Source organism: Pituophis catenifer, unplaced genomic scaffold (assembly GCF_029215685.1).
Source record: "Pituophis catenifer annectens isolate HBS135680 unplaced genomic scaffold, rPitCat1.0.hap2 SCAF_1, whole genome shotgun sequence".
Classification (NCBI taxonomy): Eukaryota; Metazoa; Chordata; class Lepidosauria; order Squamata; family Colubridae; genus Pituophis; species Pituophis catenifer.
The window spans coordinates 118555556-118580170 of record NW_027256881.1 but is presented as its reverse complement, the minus strand read 5'-3'; the positions used below and the strand labels follow the sequence as shown (position 1 = coordinate 118580170).

At 33.5% G+C, this 24615-nt stretch overlaps 1 protein-coding gene across 3 annotated transcripts in view; it reads left to right on the top strand.

Moving 5' to 3' along the window:
• FAM135A (family with sequence similarity 135 member A) overlaps positions 1 to 24615 on the top strand; it is a 54450-nt gene that overhangs the window by 28457 nt on the left and 1378 nt on the right. For all 3 annotated transcript variants that reach the window (XM_070932912.1, XM_070932914.1, XM_070932915.1), the window contains 12 exons: positions 2249 to 2326; positions 8487 to 8542; positions 9351 to 9506; positions 10660 to 10733; positions 11562 to 11716; positions 12341 to 14576; positions 15975 to 16132; positions 16996 to 17087; positions 18473 to 18570; positions 20620 to 20771; positions 21854 to 21964; positions 23282 to 23395. In XM_070932912.1, coding sequence (XP_070789013.1) covers positions 2249 to 2326; positions 8487 to 8542; positions 9351 to 9506; positions 10660 to 10733; positions 11562 to 11716; positions 12341 to 14576; positions 15975 to 16132; positions 16996 to 17087; positions 18473 to 18570; positions 20620 to 20771; positions 21854 to 21964; positions 23282 to 23395 — 3480 coding nt within the window. The remainder of the gene's footprint in view (positions 1 to 2248; positions 2327 to 8486; positions 8543 to 9350; positions 9507 to 10659; positions 10734 to 11561; positions 11717 to 12340; positions 14577 to 15974; positions 16133 to 16995; positions 17088 to 18472; positions 18571 to 20619; positions 20772 to 21853; positions 21965 to 23281; positions 23396 to 24615) is intronic.

Sequence of the window (24615 nt, the reverse complement as noted above, 5' to 3'; positions counted from 1 at the left end):
ATCTACAGTAAGTTGCTTTTTGGAACTTCAGTTATTAAAGATTTAATGTAGTTGACAGAATTAGAAAGTTAGCAGCTGTGTTGAGATTCAATATTATGCTACATTTCTGGACAATCTAGTTTACCATGAATGAGCTGCATGTTGGTTCATGCTTGTCTCTGCTGACATAGCAGCTGGGGTCACACTATCTTCCTTATTGACTAAGGGCTACAAATTAACCAATGACTATCTTGAAAAATATCAGCTTTAAAATAGAGAGTTCTTAATACATTATGCTTTTATTGATGATATTTCTCTATTTAATATTTTATTTAGATTTTTAGATTTATTTATAAAGTAGATTGAAGCCAGAACACTTAGAAGCCATATCTCCAGTGAGTCCTAACCATGCTTCTAAAGTTCAATGGTGTGATTTTAAGGAACTTCAGAAATGAGGAAATGCTAGTGTGGCTCCGTATAGTAATTAAACATTTATGACGTTTTAGCTAAGAAAATCTACTTTTGCCATTTTGATGTGTAAAATGATACAGCAATACAAAGACCCAGATATGGACAAAATAATATGCATTTTATTCTTGGTTAATTTATCTGATCATGCTCTTGGAAGGGTTAGAGTTAGCATGTACAAAGTATTATATTTATAACAGGTTTATGCATAGATGTACAGGCTGATCACAACAAACTAGTAGTCTCCATAAATCTAGTTTTATATGCTATAGCATATAGATACAGCTAAAATCTATTATTGTGCATTAAGACTCCAGCAATTATCCGCAGATACTTGAATCTGACATGGAAAAATATTTCAGAGAGAACATGGAAACATATATATCAATACCTTCTTCAAAAAGCCACACCTATTCCTGGATTTGCACTGCAGCCACCTCATCCCTCAAAAATGTTTATTTTAGTTGAGGAATCAAGATTCAACCAAATTCTTATATTCTGTGGTCATCTTTAAGCTGTCAACAAATGCAGTAGCATGTACCTATTTTCTCTGAAGCACTTTTTCCACTGAAGATGCAAATCCCTGCATCTTCCTAGACTATAAGTTGTTGTCCTCATCTAACATTTCATTAGAATAGCAAAATATACCCCTGAATTGATACATAAATTGGGATATGGCATTTGGTTGTGTTATTAATAAAATCCTTGTATTCTGTAATGAATTGTTTCTGTCCATCTACACAGTAATAATTTGTAAGGTGATATATTTTGGTCATTTAGTTGTAAATACATTTATCAAGTTTTATGAATTATTTAAGGAAAATATCTAAATACTTTCCTTAAAATTAAAAGTTATGTTTCAATAATAAGTTACCCCAGAGAAAATTATTTAAATGAACCCACTCTAATCTTTGCAGGAATTAAATGGAGTTATCCAATTATTGTTTTTTTAAAAAGGTTTAGAATTGAAAAGAGGATTTTTCAATACATTATGTTTTATTGCTGACATTTTCTGTAGATATTATATTTTGATTTTTAAGTTCATTTATTCAGTATTTTAATTTGGCCTGTGCCTATGAAGAAAACTTGTTGTGTCTAGGACATTTACTGGGTTGGTGATGTGTACTAATACTACTAACATGAACTTATAAAACTTATTGCTAAACATATTGAGTGCAAATCAAGGTTGCATGTATGTAAGTTTGGATGAGATACTGGCTTACTTACCTGCATTGGGCATTCAGATTATAAACAGAAAAATGTAGTATTTTGAATTATTATCATAAAATAATGGGGTATTTGTTGTACACTATCTAGAATTTTGATTCAAATGGGATTCTAGTAAAAAGAATCTGAAATAATTCTGTTATTTTAAATTGCATTGCACTGTATACTTTCTTTTTGCCTTCTGTTTTCTTATTTTTCTGATGTACATTTTTATTTTCATAATTGGCTCCCCCCCCTTTTTTTTTCTTTTGGTCTTACAAAAAGAGAGAAGTTTTGAACAAATCATGTTACACCCTACTATATTTAAATAACAAAAAATGTTAGCATCTTGAACAATCTTGCATTAACAGATTAAACTCCAAATAAATTATAAGCCCAAAGCAGCCATAATGTACATCTAGAAATCAGATCTAGAAATCTACTAAATTCTATTCTTTAATTTTCTTATCTAATTTCACTAATTAGTAGGCAAACTATAAGCTTTCTTATTAACTTTAAAGCTAATAATAATAGTAATAATAAGCACAAATGGAAGAGTGTAGTAACTAGTCATGTGTACAATCCCTATAACTAGCCAAGTCCAGCATGCAGGTCCTTTATGAACGTCTTCTCAGAAGAAAATATCTACGAATCCAGGGAGACGCCTATCTAGGTATGTTCTTTAAAAAGTGGGTTATATTTATAACCCATTAGGATTTATTATAGTAAAATTATATTACTGTTTGTAAATAATACCTATTATTTCATGTTTGCAGAAGAGCAATTCAACCCCAGGGGCAAAGGATTAATTACCATAATAAATACATTAAATTAAGGCTCTGTCCAGTTTTGTCTGAAGTTACAGTATTAATGAAATGAGATACTTTCACTGGAAGTTCAGTTTCTCCTACCTATTTGTCCTTCTGATAGCATGCTTTGTAATAATAACTGGTTCTACTTCCAGGCATGAGATTAAATAATAACACATGCTTATGCTGTAAGTGCAAATATTCAATGAGTTGAATTCAGATTCCCCGTACATGATATTTTGATCCCAGGATGTTCTGTTAAAAAGAAAAGGGCAGGAGGATTTGGAGATAATATTCTCCTAAACAGCATATGCTAGAAATGTCAAAGGAAAAATAAAATCAAATAACCACTGCATCTCCTTTAGTAGGAGTGTCCATTGAATTGGAATGTCTTCTGTCAAAGCGATACCAACTGCAAAAACATTTCTGTTCATGAAAAAGATCCAATTCAAGATACTCCTTTAGATATTATTTGGAATCCCATTGTTGCCTTCATATACAGTGCATTTAGAAAATATTAGGACCCCTTCACTTTTGTCAATTTGTTCTGCAGCAGCCTGATTCTACAGTTGTTGCAATTCATTTTTTTCTCTCATTAATCTACATTCAGTACCTCATAATGACAAAGTGAAAACAGAATTTTAGAAATGTCTGTATATTTATTAAAAAGAAAAAATTAAAATATCACATTGGCATAAAATTCAGACCCTTCACTAGGTACTTTGTTGAAGCACCTTTGACAGCCTCGAGTCTTTTTGGGTATGACACGACAAACTTTTCACACCTGGATTGGGGGATTTTCTGCCATTCTTCCTTGCAAATCCTCTCAAGCTCAGTCAGGTTGGATGGCAATCGTTGGTGGACAGCCATTTTCAGGTCCCTCCAGAGATGTTCAATAGAGTTCAAGTCAGGGCTCTGGCTTGGCCACTCTAGGACATTCATAGAGTTGTCCCTAAGCCACTCCTGTGTTTCTTGGCTGGGTGCTTAGAATCATTCTCATGTTAGAAAGTGAACCTTCAGCCCAGTCTGAGGTCCTGAGCACTGCGGAACAGGTTTTCATTGAGGATATCCATGTACTTTGCTCCATTCACTTTCCCTCAACCCTGACCAGTCTCCCATACCCTGCTGCTGAAAAACACCCCCACAGCATGTCTATGGAGATTCTCAGTCATCTAGGTCATGGTTTTCCTAGATGCTTTTTCAAGATGCAACTGGACTTTCTTCTTTTTCTTCAAAGACATTTCGCTTCTCATCCAAAAAGCTTCTTCAGCTCTGACTGGATGGTGGGGAATGGAAGGATTTCTATTCCTTGCAGACAGCTGGTCATTTGCATTTTTTTAGAGAGTCATTGAGGCCACTTGGAGGTTTGTCTGTCTCCTCAGGTTCACCTGAGTTTGGAGCAAATGGGTGTGGAGCCTTCTTGTAACTGCTGAAAGGACGGTGTTGTGGAACTTTTTTTTTGCAGGATGTTTTCTGCCCTGTGTCCCTTCACTGTTCCTTCAACAGCACAGGCTGTTGGGGATGAGTCTGTGTTGTCTGCATCTCAAACTGAAGTGCGAAAATGCATAGCTAAATGTCTGTGGAGATTCTCAGTCATCCAAATCATGGTTGTCCCAAAGGTTGTTCAAGTGGCAACTGGACTTTTTTGTTTTTCTTTTCTTTCGCATCCAAGAAGCTTCTTCAGCTCTGACTGGATCGTGAGGAATGGTGCATTTTGGGATGAACACATTTCGAATGGTGTGGGAGTATGAACGGATTTCCAGAAAAAATTGCAGACTACAAGAACCATTTGCGCTTTGGTTTGAGAGGCAGACCACACTCATACCTAACAGCCTGTGCCTGTGTTCAATAGTGAAGACATAGGGCATCTTTATAACCCCCACAGTACGATGCTACCACCACCATGCTTCACTGTTGGGTTGATATTGGGTAGGTGATGAGCAGGGCCTGGTGTCCTTCAGACATAATGTTTAGAATTGAGACCAAACAGTTCATCAGACCAGAGAATTTCCTCACAGTCTGAGAGTCCTTCAGGTGCTTTTTTTGCAGACTCCAAGTGGGCTTTCATGTGTTTTACACTGAGGAGAGGCTTCCGTCTAGCACTCTGCAATAAAGCCTAGATTAGGGGAGAGCTGTAGTGATGGTTATCCTTTAGGCAGTTCCTTTGACCTCATGGCTTTTGCTCTGCTACAGTATGCATTGTCAACTATAAGGCCTTCTATAGAGAGGTGTGTGCCTTTCCAAATCATGTCCAATCAATTTAATTTACCCCAGATTGACTCCAATCAAGGTGTGTCAGCAACGAGCAAGAGAAATGGGGAGCTAAATTTCAAGTGTTGTTGCAAAGGGTCTGAATACTTATGCCAATGTGATATTTGTTTTTTCTTTTTAATAAATTTATAGACATTTCTAAAATTATATTTTCACTTTGTCATTATGGGGTACCAAGTGTAGATTAATGAGAGAAGAAATGAATTGAAACAACTGTAGAATCAGGCTGCAGCATAACAAAATTGTCAAAAGGGGTCTGAATACTTTCTGAATGCACTGCATATTTACAATTTATTAATAAATAAACAGTGGCTTTCTTGTACATTTTAAACTTCTTAATTAGAAAGATAAAGGAAGAATATTTTCTTGATTGTCTTAAATTACAGAAGGCCAAAAAACCTTTTAATTGAGTTGTAGTTCTGTGTTAGTCTGCTTAGGAACATAATTGTACTTTTAAGATACAATTCATTTGCTGTAAGTGGAAAAAGCGCTGCATTTTTGGTATCTGTTTGCCTTAAACTGGAATAATCACGGATGAATATCCTGATTTGTTCATTCAACTGGCTCTAGTTGTTTTAAAAATAAAATAATTATTCAGCAAATTCTTCAATTTGTATCATATGTCCTTTAGCAGTAGCATCTGCGGAAACTAATGACATCAAAATGACAACACATGCCGTGATGTGACAACATCATCCAAATGCCTTGACTACATACTTGCATCCTGACATCTAACATAAATACATAAAATCACATGCATTTGCATGTCAATGTCACACAGATTTCATTATCTTTCCTCATTCCCCTGCAGATGTTGGTGATCCTTAGCCTAGTTGCCTGGAGGGCTTTCTAACATTTTGATATCATCTCCAGTTGCTGTATCTTGAAGGAATTCACATGCATATTGAAGAAAACGTGCCACTGTAAATCATTAATTCCATATGATTTGTAATATGGATTGTGACTCTGTTGATTCATAGTTTAAAACCAGCCCATTCCTTCATATTTTACACCTAATACATGCTCCATACTTTTGTCTTGAAATTACTATCTTAAAACATATGTTAATACATAGCATTATTTACAAGTATAGAACATACAAGATATGCAAGAAGCTATCCAACTTATCAATGGCAACTTCACAATGCTTGTCCAGCTGCTTGCCTAGAAATCAGGAAAGGGTAGATTCTAGGTCTGCCTTAGGCATGAAAGCCAGCTGGGTCACTTTGGGCTAGTCATGCTTTCTCAGGAGAAAATAGGAGGCTGGATTATTAGGTATCTTTGCTGCCTTGAGTTATGTATAAAAAAGGTAGGCGATAAAAAATTAATAATAACAAACAATGAAAGCAACAACTTAAGTGCACTTTTTCCAGCCTTCTTGATTGGACAGATACACAACTGAACCCAGTGAAGAATCAACTACAACATTGTGCTTCTTGAACACAGTCTATGAAAAGCCTGAGAGCAACATAAATAACATTTCTCAGGCTGTTGGTTGGAAGCTTTTTTCCAAAGTGTAGTTTAATGTTCACTCTTCCAATTGGTGACGTACAAGAAAGTGCAGGACACGAAAATATAGAGGGACATTGCATTACAAACAGTAACAACTCCCCCATAGCAAATAATTAAAAACAAAATGAAAGCTACTTATCATGTAGGCAGCAATATACGATGGCTCTGGCTCACACTAAATGACCCCCTTTTCCCTCTTTTATCTCACTCAAGTCAATGTCAACAAAGTAAACCTGCTCTTGTTGTTTTTGGTTAACACAGACTCTAAGCTTCATCGCTTGGGGAAATTTACAGAAAACACAAGGCAATTATGGGACATCAGAACATTTTGTTCTGTGCTTCTGACAAAATTCTGGTTTATGGGAAAATTTGGTCCGAGCTCTGGATGGTAAAAGACTTGCTTCAAGTTCAGATCTTTCTGCCCATTCCTGGAACTTATGAATTCCGAGTTTGTTTAAACACTTAGCTGAGCCTATAAAACTCTCCATATCCTGGGCCAAAACAAAGGAATGCTACATTTCAGAAAAATGAAGGGTGAATGCTAACTTTATTCTGTTCCTACAAGGGTCTCATGTCAAACTCCCAATATTTAGCAGCTTGAGGCACTTTTTGCTGAATGCAGCGGTGGCACTTTCAATAGAACAGTAAGCCTTGGAAAAATAGGTTCTCTTCTATGCAGACCGCTACCTTATCCTCAAATTATACTCTGGATCTGTGGGAGAATCTCCAGAGCATTTTTGACAAGGAAATGCTAATAAAATACCTCTCAGGTTGCAATTCTAATTGATCTATATAAAAACCTTTGTTTCAAAATTTAAATAACTACCCTAGAAAAACTTACTCTGTTTTTGGAAAGTTATTTTACATATTTTTTTTAAAAAAAATCAAAGCTTATGCTGTTATATCTTTTTGTATCTTAATATTTTGTCCAAATGTTCTTTATTTTCTCATGCAACATTACCAATTCAGTCCTTATGAAAACTTCAAAGACTTTTAAGGAAGTTAATACTTCAAATGTATAGATGTGTCCAAAATATTTTTAAGTAACATCCTAGTTTAAAGGCATTTTTATGAATACATTTTTAAAAAAAATTCTGTGTAATATAGGGGTTGTGGAGAATGATTTTAAGATAAGAATCTTCAAATCAAGCTTGATTCCCAGTGACTTCAAGAATTGATTTGCAATTCCGAATACTACGTACAGCCTTGGTATATCCAGGAGCTCTTCCATCCAGATAGTAACCATATCTAGCCCTGTATAGTTTCTGAGATTAGCTAAATTTGATTATTGGTCTTTATTCTCCAATTCTAAAATGGGTCATCATAATCCTAGTTACACGATTTTAAAAGATAGTTGTGAGAACATTTGGTTAGAAAAAGATTTAAGCTATATTTCATTTGAGGACAAATACATCTGCAGTATAATTAGTCTGAAAAATGCCCTAGTAGATTTAAATTGATAGAGATTTTTATCAATGAGACTACTGAATTATTAAAAAAAGATTAGAAATTAACTTTACTTATATGAAAACACTTTACAATTCCTGTATTTTTTTTCACTTGGTTCAGTCACTTAGGTGTTTGATTTATGAGTATAACAACTTGTGACCAGAAATCTGGTCTCAATTGTGATCATAAGTCAAGGACTACCTGTAAGGGATTTTTATTCTGAATAAATTTATAAATAAATGGAGAATCCCAGAAAATGACAACCTACTCCTTTATTAAATCAAGGGCATATGATAAATGGAATTCCAAAATAATGTTTGTTAAACTTTTCCATTAGCCTCTATGTATATTCCTTATTCTCCAACCAAGTTTCTGACATTTTTAAAATACAACTCCATTTAGATTTTCAGCACACATTCTTCCAAACTTGTTTTTCTAGTGATAATTTTCATGAGCTCATGATTGTGTCAATCTTAATAAAATTTTCACATTTCATCTTAATGCATTAAAATACATAATCAAAAGAGGTCTAAAGGAAAAATCTGTATTATGCGTGTTTAATATTTAAAAAGCATAATTAGTGAAAATATTGCAGAAAGAAGGGCTCTAAATAAAATGGCTTAAGTCACTTTAGGAATTACTAGATTTCATACGATATTTATAATATTTTAAAACTGTCAAAATAGATTCCTTGTTTTTATATCTCTAATGCATTCAAATGTGGTTTAGCTTGTAATTTACATATTATTTAGAATTTAGGAATATTAATTTTACATACACTGGTCTTTTCAGAGAACGTAGATGTAGATGTAGAAGCACGCCTTTTGGAACTCTGTGAAGAAATAAAGGTATTGTCCCCTAATTAACATATGTCCAGCTTCAAAAACCCACTGAGCATTAGGAAGAAGAGGGTGTTCAAAACAGATATCAACAACACTGGAAAAAAGGAAAAGGCAAATGCTAAAAGTAAAAGTACAACATTATAATGCATTTTACAAACCTAGTCAATCATCTTTGATAGGATATTTAGAGAAGCACAAAATTTACTGAAGCGAACACTTAAAATTATTAAAGGAACAGAACTCTTTCTTTTTGAAGAAAGATGATAATGTGTTAAGGACTGATTAATTTAAGAAAAAAGATAATGATATCCAATTAACAACTTCTACCAATTGTAAAGTGGCACATAGAGTGAATGGAAAAAGTCTATGTGCTGGAGAGGTAGCTTGTTTGTCTGTGTACAGAGGATATGGTGGTAATCATAAGCACTAAAAGGGATTCAGAAATTTTTCAAAGATTATTAGGCTTTATTCCTAAGTGGAAATGTAAATTCAAAATCAATGTTCATTGGAATCCATGAGCAAACAATACATACAAGGGAGGGTTATTGTCTCCTTGCCCATTCTCTTGTATTTCAGAAGCCTCATCTGATTAGCCACTGTTGAAAATGAATTCCTAGATGCAGTCTCATTCACATATGGTTCTTAATGTAGAAATTACCTGAGATGTTGAAAGTATATATTGTAATTCAAACAAAGATAGAAGTTAATTATATTAAAGTTTCAGTGTGGCCACTTGGAAAAAGAATTCTTATAAGTTTTTCAGATAATAGCCATTCTACTAGGATTATAGGCTTGTTGGTTTCTGTTGGTGCAGAAAATGGAAAATCCTGATGAACTGGCAGAACTTATAAACATGAATCTTGCACAGCTGTGCTCTCTCTTGATGGCTTTATGGGGACAATTTCTGGAATCTGTTAACTTCCAAGAAGATGTCATTGCACTATTATCACAAGAGCATCATATAATGCGTGTATGTATTTATCTTTTGTATTTATTACAATTCATAAAAGTAAAATCATATATTTTTAGCTCAGTTCTAGTAAAACTGAAAGTATTATATCAGTTTAGGTCATTAAACTGTTATCTCCTTAAATTTATAAATTATTTTCTAAAAGATTAAAGTTATTAAGAGAGGATTAAAGCTACTAAAGTTGTGTCAAGCTATTTAACTTTATAAATATCTAACATATTAATAATTAATTCTTAACCACAAAGTTGTCTGGCTAACTAAAATTTAAAAACATAAATCTTAGAAAATACCATATATAAAGACTGGCAACAGACTTTATGATCAATCTAAATTCTTCATCTGTGATCTGGATAATATTGGAATTAAGTATTGATCAAGTTAAATTAGATGCTTTAACATTCCCTCAGTTATCCGACAGATCTTTTTAATTTGTAGATCTTGATTCCATGTAAATGAATTCTAGTGGCATCTGAGTCAGCTATTTCAACAAAGCAGTGAATTGCACTATAAAGTTCCTGCACAATAGATGAATAATTAATTTTAACTGCTACAAAAGGAGACAGGATAAGAAGCAGTTGAATATTTACTTATAGGATAATGGAATAGTTAAATTAATATGCATTTTAGGTCAGGGACTGGGAATAGAAATATAAGCTGATCTTCAATAAATCAGTTTCAGATGTATAGAAAGTCCCATGGAGAAGTTAGTATTTATTATATATGGATATCTATGATGTTTGGAAATGTACTGAGGGTTAGGATGTTGAATTTAGATGACTAAGAATAATGGATAATATTTTGTTAAATAAAACTAGCACATTTACTAAAAATAAACTTTTCAGACTGGAGACATTGAGTAGAATGTGTAGCCTTTAAGTGTAAACCAATGGTTTTTCTTTGAATGCTCTCCCATTACATATATCTCTGGTTGACAATAAAGAAAAAAAATAGCAGCCAAATATTACTTATTTTTTAAAAATCCCTATAATTTTTTACATAAGCATTACTATATAAGGATAAGCATTGTATATATATCATTTTTTAAAAAAAAAAATTAATTAACCACCATTATTTTAAAATGATATAAGTACACTTTGTGTGTTTTTTTGGAAAAGTAAAGCAAATTCAAAATATATTATCTCAAAACATTTAGGTACGCAGATTTTCTGAAGCTTTTTTTTGTTTTGAACATCCTCGGGAGGCAGCCCTTGCGTATCAAGAGCTTCAGTAAGTAACTTTAAAAAGAAACGATTGAATCAAAATTCATAAATTGCTTGTCTTTATGTTCTGTATTGATTTAAATTAATTAATTCTGTAAACTAGTAAAACATATTCTGTAATGTGTATCTTCAGTCTTCTTATATTAGTGACTTTTATCAAATGCTATCTTAGCATTCTCTGAAATCTTACATCATTGGAGTCTTCTGTGAACAGTTGTGGGAAGCAGTTCTTTTGGTACAGTTCCCTTCTTTTCCTACAATGCCCTGTCTCCCTCCTGCTCCGATGTATAGAAATTCTTCCAGATTCAGGGATAAAGAGGAAACTGTCAGAAAAGAAGGCCAGTCTGTTTTTACTCCTTTCATATCTTAGAACCTTCTATTGGATCAAATAGCCTTCCCTGGAAAAAGAAGTAACTAAATTTAGTAGATTCAATAATAATATTAAGTACCATTCTCAATCAGTGATATAATGAGAGACTGTTAGGACCAATTTTTCAAGGCCCTCTTTGGGTAACTGGCAAAATAAAATATGCTGTTTACATTATCTAAGCTACAAGTTCAAAAAGTGTTTACATGAAGAAATACATGAATTACACTGTGCTTAACTGCTTCCATTTCTGTTGGTGATGCAGATTTCCTTCATAAAATGTAATACAGTTGTATGCATGTATAATTATATACATGTATAAATGTAATACAGTTAAATATGATTTCCATAAGTAATGCAAAATACATATGGTTAGTGTTCACAATTTATTGAGTACATGAATACAACTACATTTTAATTGCACTGTAAGTTGCATGTTTACTTTTTGTGGCTACTTTAACATTTCAGTGCCCAGAGTTACCTTCAGATGTGTACTGCAATAAAAAGCACTTCCTTCTGTAGTTCTCTCCCACCCCTCCCAATTGAATGCAGTGAATTAGATGGAGATCTGAATTCCTTACCTATAATCTTTGAAGATCGGTATCTAGATTCTGTCACTGAAGGTAAGTCAAAAATGTTGGAGTTAACTTCGCTGGAATTAAATAAAATTTTGACTTTTTACCTTACAAGATTCTTATTGAAAGCAAGGATTGAATGCATTTTATAAACTGAAACTAAGCAAGACCAGAATAAATTAATGCAACTGATTTTTTTTTCACATAAAGGCATAATGTCTTAAGATTGGGAGTTATTTGAGTAATTGTATATAGCATTAAGAGGGGGAAGATAGGCATCTAAAATCTTACTGACATTTGAAAATTTTGTAACGTGCCACATAACATTTCCCTTGCTTTGTTTTATAACCTGATATCAGGGAATTTGCTAAAGATCTATAATTCCAAAGTACTTTGTATATTTTATGTATAAGGAATTCTGGGTCATTCGATTGTATCTAGATAAAATCAGAAAAGCTTTCTGCTTTTGGTTACATAGACTAAATACTATTCTAATATGATGATGAAGTCATGAACAGTCAGGCTTTATCTCAAAGATACCTGATCTTGAAAGAATTGCTTCTTTCATATATATTTGAAATCTTTACCATAATATAATAAAATGTCTTTTGCTATTAGTTTCATGAGCTTATTCTAATTTTATTTTTAATATTTTGTCTCTTAAATAAAAAGACGTGGATGTTCCCTGGCTAACTATTCAGCCGAAGTCTGATTCCAAGAAACAAGATAAACAAGATACTGAAGAAAATTTCACAACTACCTTTTTGAGTCCAGAGTTGAAAAATAAACATTTGGTTGCCTCAGAAAGTGAAAAGCAGTTTACAAAGTCTACAAAAGGAAAATGTGAAGACATCAATAAGTCCAAAGTTAAGGTCACCAAATTAATGAAAACAATTAAACCCGAAAATCCAAAAAAAGTAGTAAAACAAAATTCTAAAGATTCTGTTGTGCTAGTAGGCTATAAATGTTTGAAAACTGCAGCACCAGAGGACATTGCCAAGTGTTTTGAAGGAACTTCTTCATACGAGAAAGAAGGACTGGATGTTAATGTTGGTGAACATGCCTGTGAAGCAAAAATCTCCCCACAAGAAGTTGGTCAAAAAGAATTTAAAGTTGAACAAAAAATTATTAAACTAGAAGGGAATGAGGAAAGCCTGCATACTTCTGTCACCTCTCCCTGTGCAGATTCACTCAGTTTGGGTAAATTTTGTACTTCCCAGACTGGAATTGATGACAGTCATGAAGATAGCAGTTTGACATCCAGAACTGTTGCTGAAAATTATATTAGTTCCTCCGGAGTTACAAAAATAGAAGTGAAACCATACTGTAGGAAATCACATGGAGGAGATAAAGTGTTTGTTCGAATTGGATTAGGGACAGAAGATTTACCAGGGAAAGCATTAGCAGAACTTATATTTGAAGATTCAGAATCAGAAAAAAGATCTAAATCAGAAGAGGAACTAATACTTGAAACAAAAGTTGTGCAAGAAACAGGCTTCCAACATGCTGCAGATTCTTTGACGAGGGTCACAGCTAATCAATCAACAAAAGAAATTCCCACTACAGTTTTAAGTGGAGAGACTCTTAAATTGCCTGATGTTAATAAAACCTATGCATCATCTAGGTTCTCAGATTCTGGTGTAGAAAGTGAACCAAGTTCTTTTGCAATGCACCCAAGTGCAGATACAGCTTTTGAAATTCCTCAAAGCCAAAGCACATGCAACAGTGAAAAAACATTTCCTCAACTTGTGCAAAAACCAGATGTCATGATTAAAACTCTGATGGAAAGTCACTGTACTGAGAGCACAAGTGAAATACAATCTTCTCTGACATCTATAAACTCTCTCCCTTCTGATGACGATCTTTCCCCTGAGGAAAATTCAAAGATATCCATTTTACACGAATGTCAATTAAGGGACAGTAAAACGGTATTAGACTTGGGAGCAATTGATTTGACAAAATGTGATGATATTGATGAGCCCGATATTTTGCCACCTCACTGTATAACATATTTTGAACAATCAGACAATGAAACTACATGTTTGCCTTCCTTGATGTCCAAAATCAAGGATCAACAGCTAGTTTGTGATGAAGATACATCTACAGCTATGAACGCTCACGGCCCACAATTCAGTTTAGACAATACATGTAAAGATTCCCAAAGATTAGAGAAAGACTTTTACACTATAGAAAAATCAAGTGATATTCTTTCAGGAGTTGTTTATCCAGGAAACTCCTGTGTTGTTTCAGGTTCCGTAAGTTCCTGTGCTGATAGTGTGAGACAGACAAGTGAAAGGAATATTGATAAAAAGTTAGAGCAAAAAGAAATGACTGATAAGTTATTAATTACAAAAAATCAAAATCTTGCAAACTTGAATGTCCCCTCGTCAGAAGGTAGTACTGATATATTAAAACAAGGACTTGTTGAAAACTACTTTGGTTATCAGAATAGTACAGAGATTTCCAATGTACATTCTATTGACAGCAGCAATCTTGTTGGCCCTCAAAGGGGAACCATATGTTCTGCTTCCCCACAGGAGGAGGAAGAGGAGAATGAGGAGGATCAAGATCAAAGCATGGTGGAAAATGGTTATTTTGAGGAAGCAGAAGATGGTCTTTTGTACAAAACTATAAATGATTGTCTCGAGAACTTTGATCTAACAAGTGAAAGAGGTTTAAGAATAGAAAGTTTGTCTAATGAACTGTTGGGAAATGAGACAAATACAGCTCCATTATGCAAGCCAGATAGTTTGATTTTTCCTCCAGGCTTGAAAGGATATCCAAGTAGCAATTTATGGTCCACACATGATAAATCCAGTTCTTTTTCCAAGCAGTCTAGCACCTCGTCCTGTAGTGCAATTTTATCTGTTCCCTGGTATGAATATTCTCCCAAATCACAAATGCTAGCGTAAGTGGATATTTTATTGTTTTGATATTGATTTGTAAGATTCCATGAGTCTGAATGGAGTTGATGACATATATATCCATCTGTTGACTCAGTCAATCAATACTTTAAAAAATGGGCCCAGAAGAGATTTTAAAACAAAGATGCACATTTTTGAATTGCAATTCAGAAATAGAAATTGCATATTGTGTCTGATAGTTGCTATTTTCTTCATTTTGGTCAGGAATTAGGATTATTTATTAAAATAGTAAGCATTTTCCTGTTTGTTCATAAGGACTATGACTGATGCACCCTACTTTAAAAACTGGGAAAGCAGAATTTAGCTACAGTTTACCAGTTTAGTAGATAGAATTAGGATATGCTAAAATCACAATCTTAAGCATTTCCTAGAAGAACCTAGATATTTTATTGTATGCGGATAACTTGACCATCCTTTTTAAAAAATGTATTTGTGTGTGTAAAAGGAAGGTTGAATTCTTGTTTTTAAACGGATGAAGTTGTTTTCAGTTGAAGTTGTTGAAGTTGAAGTTGTTTACTAAGATTAGTTTTTGGGGTTGCAGTTTTTCCCAATTATGGGTAAAACTGGATGGCTGGTAAGATACATATGAATATCTTATTTTGAAATTGTATACCTTGGTTTATGCTGGAAATGAAATTGGGATAGCCTGAAAGGGAGCCAGCACAAGTGAAGGTGAAGAAATACAGCTTCTTTTAAATACAGTGCATGCAAAAAGATTGGTAGGTTGTTGTTGTTGTTAGGATGGTGGTGATGATGATGATGGTGATTTAATCTTCAATTCAATTCACAGTCTGGGGCTGGTAAAAACTTAACAGTTCAAGTCCTAACCAAGGACCTAAGAGCTGTTAAGGTAATGTATATGGGCAATTCCCAGTAAGGTGGTGGTTTTTCTTGTTTTTTTTGTTTTTTGTTTTTTTGCAAAGTCAGAAAATTCAGGTCTGATAAATTCAAAATTTCCATGTATCTAGGCAACCCTTTGGGTATTGCTCCAAGGACTCCTATTAGTATTGGTACAACCATTGATTTCTTCCAACATAATTATTCATTGCATAGTCATCTAGATGCTCAGATTGGAGTTGGCATTTTTATTCACCTATTTAGTCCTTCTTATCTCTTTGATGTTTGATGGTGTTACTATTATTAAACATAGAAAACTGAGTGCAGAAAGAGACCTAGTGGTCCATCAAACCTGTCCTTTTGAGTTTTTTCTTTTCTTTTTAGTTTATGTATTTATTATTTTTTATTTTATTTGTATTCAGATACAAGTAAATAATTGTATTCCAGTCAATTGTATTTAATTAATACATGAAAGTTAAACACCTATAATTTTCTTATTTTAATTTCTATGCTGAATGATAAAAAAAAAAATCTATTAATTACAGATTCCTTCATGCTAAAGAAGAATTGAAGCAACTTCAGCTTCCTGGATTCATGTACAGTGATGTTTCCAGTCTAGCATCTTCAATGCCTTATTTCAGCACAGAAGAAGAAAATTCGGAAGATGGAATACATCTCATTATCTGTGTGCATGGTCTAGATGGTATGCTGTGGCAGTTGATAATAAATTCGTAAATATTTGAAATGCTGGATTTCAAATTTAGTTTAAATATAAGAACATTTATTCCGTATATTACAAAATATAAGCAAATCCATAATTAACAGTAATTAAACCAAAATGCTAATTTGAAAACAGTCAAATTAGCATTTCCATCTAGTTATTGCTAATTAGGAAACTGCTTATGTTTGATATTATCCTTGCGTTGCATAAAATACCAAGTATTTTCTTTTTAAATAAACACATGCAGTTATCTAAATTTCTTGTTCTCAGCATGATGCTTAACGTAGTAAATAATCTAGGTAAAATACAGTGTTAATAAAACAAGGCAGCTGCCCAAATGTTTATGGAAAGTTATTACCATAAAATATTGTTAAATTGCATTGTGCATGTTCTATTTTAGGTTCCATTTAGGTCCCTTAAATATTTAGTTGAATAGGAAACTGTGATACAAATCAGATAAATGAGCAAAGGACTAATAAGTTTAGCTTTCAAGTGTTTATATTTTAAATGTATATTTGTGCCACAAGCAATTATTAACTGAAACAAACCGCAGAGTTCAATTCCTTTAAAATGAAACCATTCATCCTTTTTGGAACAAAGGATACTTTTTGGTGAAGAGCTTATTAAAACTATGAATTAAAAGATAATATTTCTGTTTTGTTCTGTTATATAAACGAATAGAAAATACTGTCTTTTAATTCATAGAATTTTAACTGTAATGTGAGTCTCAAACCAAATGAACTTTGATTAACATTTCTACAGTATGAGACATCATTATTTTAATTTAAATGTGTTATTTTTGCCAAGTAAACCTTTCTAATATCTGAAATTTTCCTTTATTTTAGGTAATAGTGCAGATTTAAGATTAGTAAAAACTTACATTGAACTTGGTCTTCCGGGAGGTCGTATAGATTTTCTGATGTCTGAGAGAAATCAGGTAGTAGCACCCAAGAATTACTGATTAATTTTTAATACCTCATCTAAAGATATCTTATTTAAATTAATTTATATGTGAATCTTGCTGGATGACCTCTCCGAGTGATCTCATACAGATATTAGAGAGGAGGGAAGAAAGATCTAAGCCCTGAGTTACCCCACATTAAAAGGTTCTATTCCCATTCCCCATTGGAACTGACCACTGAGAAAGGAAACACTGCCCCACACTCTCAGCCCCCAAAGTCAGTCCAGAAGGATATATGGTCAGTGATATCAAAAGCAGCCAAGGAATCCAGGCAGGATAAGATGTACATCCCCAACCCTCCACCAGCATCTCAGTGCTGGATCCTGCCCTGAACCTTGACTGAAAAGGTTCCGGTATCCCACATTCCTTCCAGGCTGGCTAGAAGTTGTACTTTGCCATATTTTTGAGTGTCAGAATCCTTACTTTTTGGCAATACAATCATTTGGCTGGGATCAAGTCAAACATTTGCTTTTTAAACATCAAACATTAAATAAGCTATGGTCAGCTATGGCTGATTTAACTTTGAATTATTGAACAAACTTAAGTTTGACTAACATTATGGTTTGTATAGTTACACATGCTATGTCTTCCAGGCTTCAGTCTTTTAAAGCAGTTGTTATGGTTCTGCTGTATATAGTGGTTTAGTGTGGTTCCATTCAGTTCCACTCCACTCTACTTTGGTGTTATCTAGTGCCAGATCAGCTCTGGGTGGCTCACAATATTAGAAGAAAATATAAAAAGATAATGAAACAAGGGACATAAGCAGGAATTAACAGAATGGCAATCCAAACAACTCACATCAAAACGTACAAAATATGATGAATGCTTCTAACATGGGAGGGGTGGGGGGGTCCATCTCCCAAGGCCAGGGAAAGAAGCAAAATCTTTTAGGCTTTATGAAATGGTGTCATGGTGGGAGCTGTCTTGATGTCAGGACATTTTGTCTTGCCGTTGTTTTGTTCTGTGTACTCTAAAGCTTTCTTGGGAATTACTGCTATTACTTTTTATTGTTCTTTTCCATATTCCTGTAATTTTTTTTTTTTAATTTGATTTATATGCCGCCCTTCTCCGGAGACTCCGGAGACAATGCGCTAAGCAATAGCCTTCATTCTTTTGTATATTTATACAAAGTCAGCTTATTGCCCACACAACTGGGTCCTCAATTTACCTACCTTAGAAAGGATGAAGGCTGAGTCAACCTTGAGCCTTGGCGAGATTCGAACCTGCAGTAATTGCAGGCAGCTGATCTTAATAACAGGGTGCCTTAGACCACTGTACTACCAAGGCTCTTTTCCTTTGCTAAGGATGCATGCTTATCGCAAAACAGTTTTGTATAAGGAGCCTGAATTTTTTTCCCACAGAATGACACATTTGCTGATTTTGATTCAATGACAGATCGCCTTTTGGATGAAATAATCCAATATATTCAAATTTACAATCTAACAATTTCAAAAATCAGGTAATTTATTTTGTTGTAGAATAAATAACATCAGCTTGAAATGTAACCATAATTGTGGATTTTTTAAAAAAAACAACTATAATTAACAAATGTTATCAAATTATAAAATAGTTAATACATAAAGCATTATATATATATACAGGTAGTCCTCAACTTTTTTTAATGGAACTGAAAAAAGTGACTCATGAACATTTTTTCACACTTACGACCATTACAGCATCCCCCTGGTCACATCATCAGAATTCAGATGCTTGGCATCTGACTCATATTTATGACAGTTGCAGTGTCCTGAGGTCATGTGATCATCTTTTGTGACTTTCTAATAAGTCAATGATGAAACCAGATACACTTAACAACGGTATTATTAACTTAACAACTGCAGTGATTCACTTAACAACTGTGGCAAGAAAGGTTGTAAAATGGGCAAAACTCTCTTAACAACTGTCCTGATTAGCAGCAGAAATTTTGCCTCAGTTGTGGTCATAAGTTGAGGACTACTTGTAGAAAATATAAAAAGTTTACCAAGTGATAAGTAACGAGGCAGGTATTACATGCATACAAATTTACTATATATCTAAAATATTACCATATTATAGTTCATTATTGAGATAAACTACAAAATCCATCCAAATTTGACAGAATTTTAATTCCTGCCTCTGATGCTTTATTAAACTTTGATGTTTTTTCTATTGAAGCAAGTGAAGAGGTCTTTTCTAACCCACTTCTCAATTTTATGTTACGTGGAGTTTTCAAGTATTTGGTCATTATTATTTTAGTTGCTAATAATTGTGGATTTTCTGAGAATAAATAAAAAGCATGAGCAGAAATTACTACACTAGCAGTTATCCAGTGGCTTGTATCTACATCTTTAAAAATACATCTGGATTGCAATTTAGAGGTGTCCAAAACATTTTGGACAAAACAATTTAGAGGTGTCCAAAACATTTTGAGTTATTCCCAGGGTACCCAAAGTGGCCAACTTCAAAATACTTGGAATATGGCTTGCAGAATGTTATGAATACTGCATTGCTGGTCCACCAAGCACTGGAGACCTTGTCCCTCTATCAGTGGATTCTTCATGGCTTTGGGCAATCTGTATACAACTCCTTGGGTGGCATTGCTTGGCTATTGGGAGGCTCTGAAAAGATGTTTCAGGAGTGAAATCAAAATGTTAGGCCCCTTAGATATGCCAGCTTTTTTTTATGTTATCCTGGATTAAAAGATGCACTAGGATTTGGCTAAATTGCAAAAATGAGCCTGCTTGTTAAGTTAGATTTCATTCCTTAATATGTCAATATTAAATTTTTATTTCAAAAAGTGGGACTAAAATTTCTAAATAAGTAAAGATCAGTTGAAATCAGGGCACATTCTTTCCTAAAAAGAAAAAAAAATATTTTGTACCCATCAGTAAAGATATTCACCAAAGGAAGCTTGGGATTTCTTAAAATGAAATGTGTTGAACAAGGATAGGCAGTTTCTGTGTCACCTACAATTTATTGCTCTAGTGCCTTCCCAAACAAAGTTCCATAATTTGTAATGGAAACTACAGAAGTGAAGTAGAGGAATGACAGAAATAAATAGAGTATTGTGGAAAGTTTGGAAGCCAGTGATAGACAAAAGATGCTCTGCAGTTTTATTCATACCTCCTCATTGATGGTGATTATAGTAAGCATAATGAAAACCCTTTCATAAATTGCATGATTGTTTTAGGCATGTGCAGAAAGTATAACATTTGCAGTACTACAAAACAAAGTTAAGAGCTAGTTTGGTGTAATGGTTAAGGCATCAGGCTAGAAACTGGGAGATTGTGAGTTGTAGTCCCACCTTAGGCACAAAGTCGGCCGTTTTCTCTCAGCCCTAGGAGACAGTGGCAAACCATTGTTGAAAAACCTTGCCAAGAAGACAGCAGCGACTTGACAAGGCAGCCTCCAAGATTTGGACACAGTAAAATGAAAGAAAAACTAACAGTTAAAGTTCAAGGTTTCAATTGATAATGTATTAAAAAATATTTTTCTAAATTTCACACTTTTTTTTTCTTTTTTTATTCAGTTTTATTGGACATTCACTGGGTAATTTAATAATCCGTTCAGTACTCACAAGACCTAGGTTTAGGTATTACCTCAATAAACTTTATACCTTCCTCTCTCTGTCTGGACCACATCTTGGTACGCTCTACAACAGCAGTGCTCTTGTTAATACAGGTAAAAAAACCCTAGATTTGATGTCCACTTTAAAGTCTCAGAACTATAAAAAAGGGTGGCTTATTTTAATCTTTTTAAACAGTGTAATTATGTTCTTCAAATTGTCAAAGTTTGAGCAAGTATTTCTAGTATCCATTAAAATGGACAGGATGCTCACTATTTAAATAATCAGAGCGGTATAATGAAGTAGGAAGAAGGAACCAGATATGTTAAAGCACAAGTGCTGTAATTCTGAGCTATTAAGGTCATTGGTAGGAGTAACATGAATCATTGTTCAAATATCTGGAATATAATATAGAGATTACCTATCTCTATATTAAATAATCTACAATAATATCGAGTAAAATTAAGTACTGTAATATTACTAAATTAAGGGAGCTAAAACATTTCATTTCAGGTTTCTGTATCATCTTTGTATGCTAAGTGAGATTTTTATGTTTATATTGTCAGTTTTTAAAATAATGTAAGGGGAAAGGCCAATAAAATCAACACAGGTGTATATAAACAGATACAACATAAAGAAAAATGCTAATACTTCTATGGAACAAGATTAATTTGTTAAAAGAAGAAGGAGCAATAAAAAGGGATCACCAGGATCACACTGCTTTTCCTGGAAGTCACTTTGATTACTATATGAAGTAGAGCTTCATTGATACATTCCCCAAATTTCAGAGCATTTTATATGGGATGAACTGTTTTCTGAGATACTCAGAACCATTGGACACCAACACTTTCTAGGAAGTATTAAGAATAATTGCCATTCTGTTTTGTCAAAGAGGATTTGCTTTTCAGGCTACAGAGCACATCATTTAATCAATTGGCTGAAGAACACAAGACTGATGCACTAAAGAACATTAAAATTGTGTTTAGCATATATATGCTATATTCATTCAGTAAGCATTTCGGCTATTGACATATATTCATTTGATATGTGTGCTTATAATTTTAATTCTTACATATGAGATAAGCAAATAGAGTAGAACCTTCTTAGGATGTATAGAATGAACACTAATTAGAAAATTATTCAAAGATTTGTATAATTGTGCTCTGTGTATTCACATGTGATATATGCAAAAATATAGGCCTCTGGTTTATGCAGAAGTGGAAGAAATCAGGATCTTTGCTACAGTTGACCTGTCGAGATCATTCAGACCCCCGGCAAACGTTCTTATACAAACTTAGTAGAAAAGCAGGTAAGCTATATCAACTTCATTGAAAGCATTAACTTTTAATGAAACTTGTTTTCATTTATACATTAGTATATTTTGGAGAAACTGGAATAGCAAATAAATATGATACCAGTGATCTCAGACATTCAGATTTAGATAGTTTTCCTACAAAATGTCAGAGGTTTTCTGTTAATAATATACTACATGATGCTTTTTTAAAAAAGCATAATTATTGTATTGATACAGGACTTGCTAGTTTACTTTATTTTGGAAATCAGAACCATGTAGCTCAGTTTCACAAGCACAGTGAAATATTATTTCTTGCCAAATATTTCCACTGTTAAAATATTAAATGAAAAGGCATTGATGAAACCATAAGGTTAAACCTAGCTAAGATGATAATAAAGGAAATGCTGTTAAGATTAACCAGGCAAGGATTATAGTTTTGACTGCAATATCAAGTTTCATAGAAACTATAAATGAGTCAGTTGCTTTAGCAGTACCCCAAAAAGCTAAATTATATTACATTACATTACATACATACATTACTGTCAGAGTTTAGGCAGCATGACTAGTATTATGAGAAACCCAGGAGCAAAACACAACACACAGCACACACAGCCTTTAGATAATTAATTATGGTTTTGTCTACAGCTAAATATATACAGACTTATACATGGTAAATACCTTATCATATAGCTACTGACACAAGGAGAGCAATGAGATACATGACGAGAGAGAACATGAGAAGGGAGACGCCCTCTAATAGCTTCCCTTATATAGGCAGCTTTTTACCCAGCTTCTTAAAGTGGCAGTAACCCTGCTGCCTCATTCCCATTGCATCAGCTTTCAGTTGCATCCACTTACAACCTTCCATCAGTTTACAGCTATTAAATCTACATTCCCTGACAATTACAACTATCAGTGGAAATTTAAGAAACTTATTTTACCATTTCTCTATAAATTAATTAGTCATAAAATCTATTTTACCACATATGATCATATTTTTTTTTACAAATATCATGATTATATTTGCATATAGTTATATTTCTGGATCTCTACTTAGCTATATGAATGCAGAATTCTTCAAAGAGCTTTTCTCACAGTTAAAGTTCATAACCTTGGTATTGATGAGTGCTAGAAAAGTATAATTTTCCTTATTCTCCTTTCCTATGTATGCTTTAGTCGTAGAAAGGGAGTAATAGGATCCTAGCATTTGTTACATCCCTAATATCTATTAATTCAAGAGGTTTTGTTGGGTGGGATTGAATTTCTCCAAGCTTGTAACTGTTGATATGTTTGTGTGTGTTCTTAATATTTATAATTGCTGTCTTTTCACAGGTCTTCAGTATTTCAAAAATATAATATTAGTAGGTTCCCTGCAAGATCGTTACGTCCCTTATCATTCTGCCCGCATTGAGATGTGCAAAACGGCTTTGAAGGATAAACAGACAGGTATTAGCTAAAACATAGATATTTGTGAAACAACAGCTGTTCATCATTTAGAAAATATTCAGGAGAATATGTACTTGAAACTTGAATAATGTTATTCTAGGGCAACAACTTACTTTTTTTCTTATGAGGGAGAGATCAATTTTAATGAAACGTATGAGAAAGAAATTACACATAGACAGTGTCTGGATTATATAAAATGAAAACTATAAAACCTACACATGTCAGATGGCACCCTCTTGGCATGTGTACATTTTATTTATATATATTCTTTATATGGTGGCCATTTTGCAATAGCAATTATGGCAGCTAAACATAAATTAAAAACCGCAAATACAATAATCAGTTACACAGCATTACACAAATATGGAAACTTCTATTTGCATACATGCTTCTGTAGCATTGCTTTTGCTAAATTAGGCCTTGATTTGGGGGCTGCCTGTATTTAAAAAGCCAGTGCTTTCGAGTTCATTTAATGAAAAATAATGTGAGGGGCTGATTTTTTTTAAAGAAAGAAGTTGGTTTGGTCAACAAAATATTTTTAGGAGGACTTGTCATTATTTTTTCAAAGTATCATTAATGCTGTTTTTTAAATGCTCTCATATTTGTTTGCATGGACATTGTAGTTAGGACTAAAAACTAACAGACAAGCAATCTTGGTCCATTAAAAACAGTAAATTTAAAAAGAATTTTTTTGCAATGTTTTGTAAATTTGCCATTAATGAACCCAAAATTGTAAAATAGCTATCAATGTTCACCTTATTTGGATCAGCCATCATATTTCTTTACCTTGGAAGTTATTTTATGCTTAAAATAATAGTTATTTTAAAAGCATCAGTGGTCTTTCTTTATGTACACATGTATAAATCTGCCTTCTATACAACTCTTCTTAGGTGCTTGCTCAACTCCTGAAGCCCTGCTTGCTGTCCTTTGACTGAAATGCAGCAAGTATTTGGCAGCTGATTTTTTGAGTTTTTTAGTATGGCACTTTATGGGATTTCCTTTTTAGGCACACTCTTAACTTCTCTGCCAGAACAAACAGGGCTTTTAAAGCTAAAGGAAGTAGTTCATATAGTTGTTGACTAATTATAGGCTGAGACTTTTTTGCTTGGAGTATTACAAATGGGTTTCAGTTGAGAACATTTAAACGTGGTATTTGCTCTGTTAATTGATGATAGAAAGGAAATACATGTAGTGCTTACTTAAATAAGTAATGCAGGTTC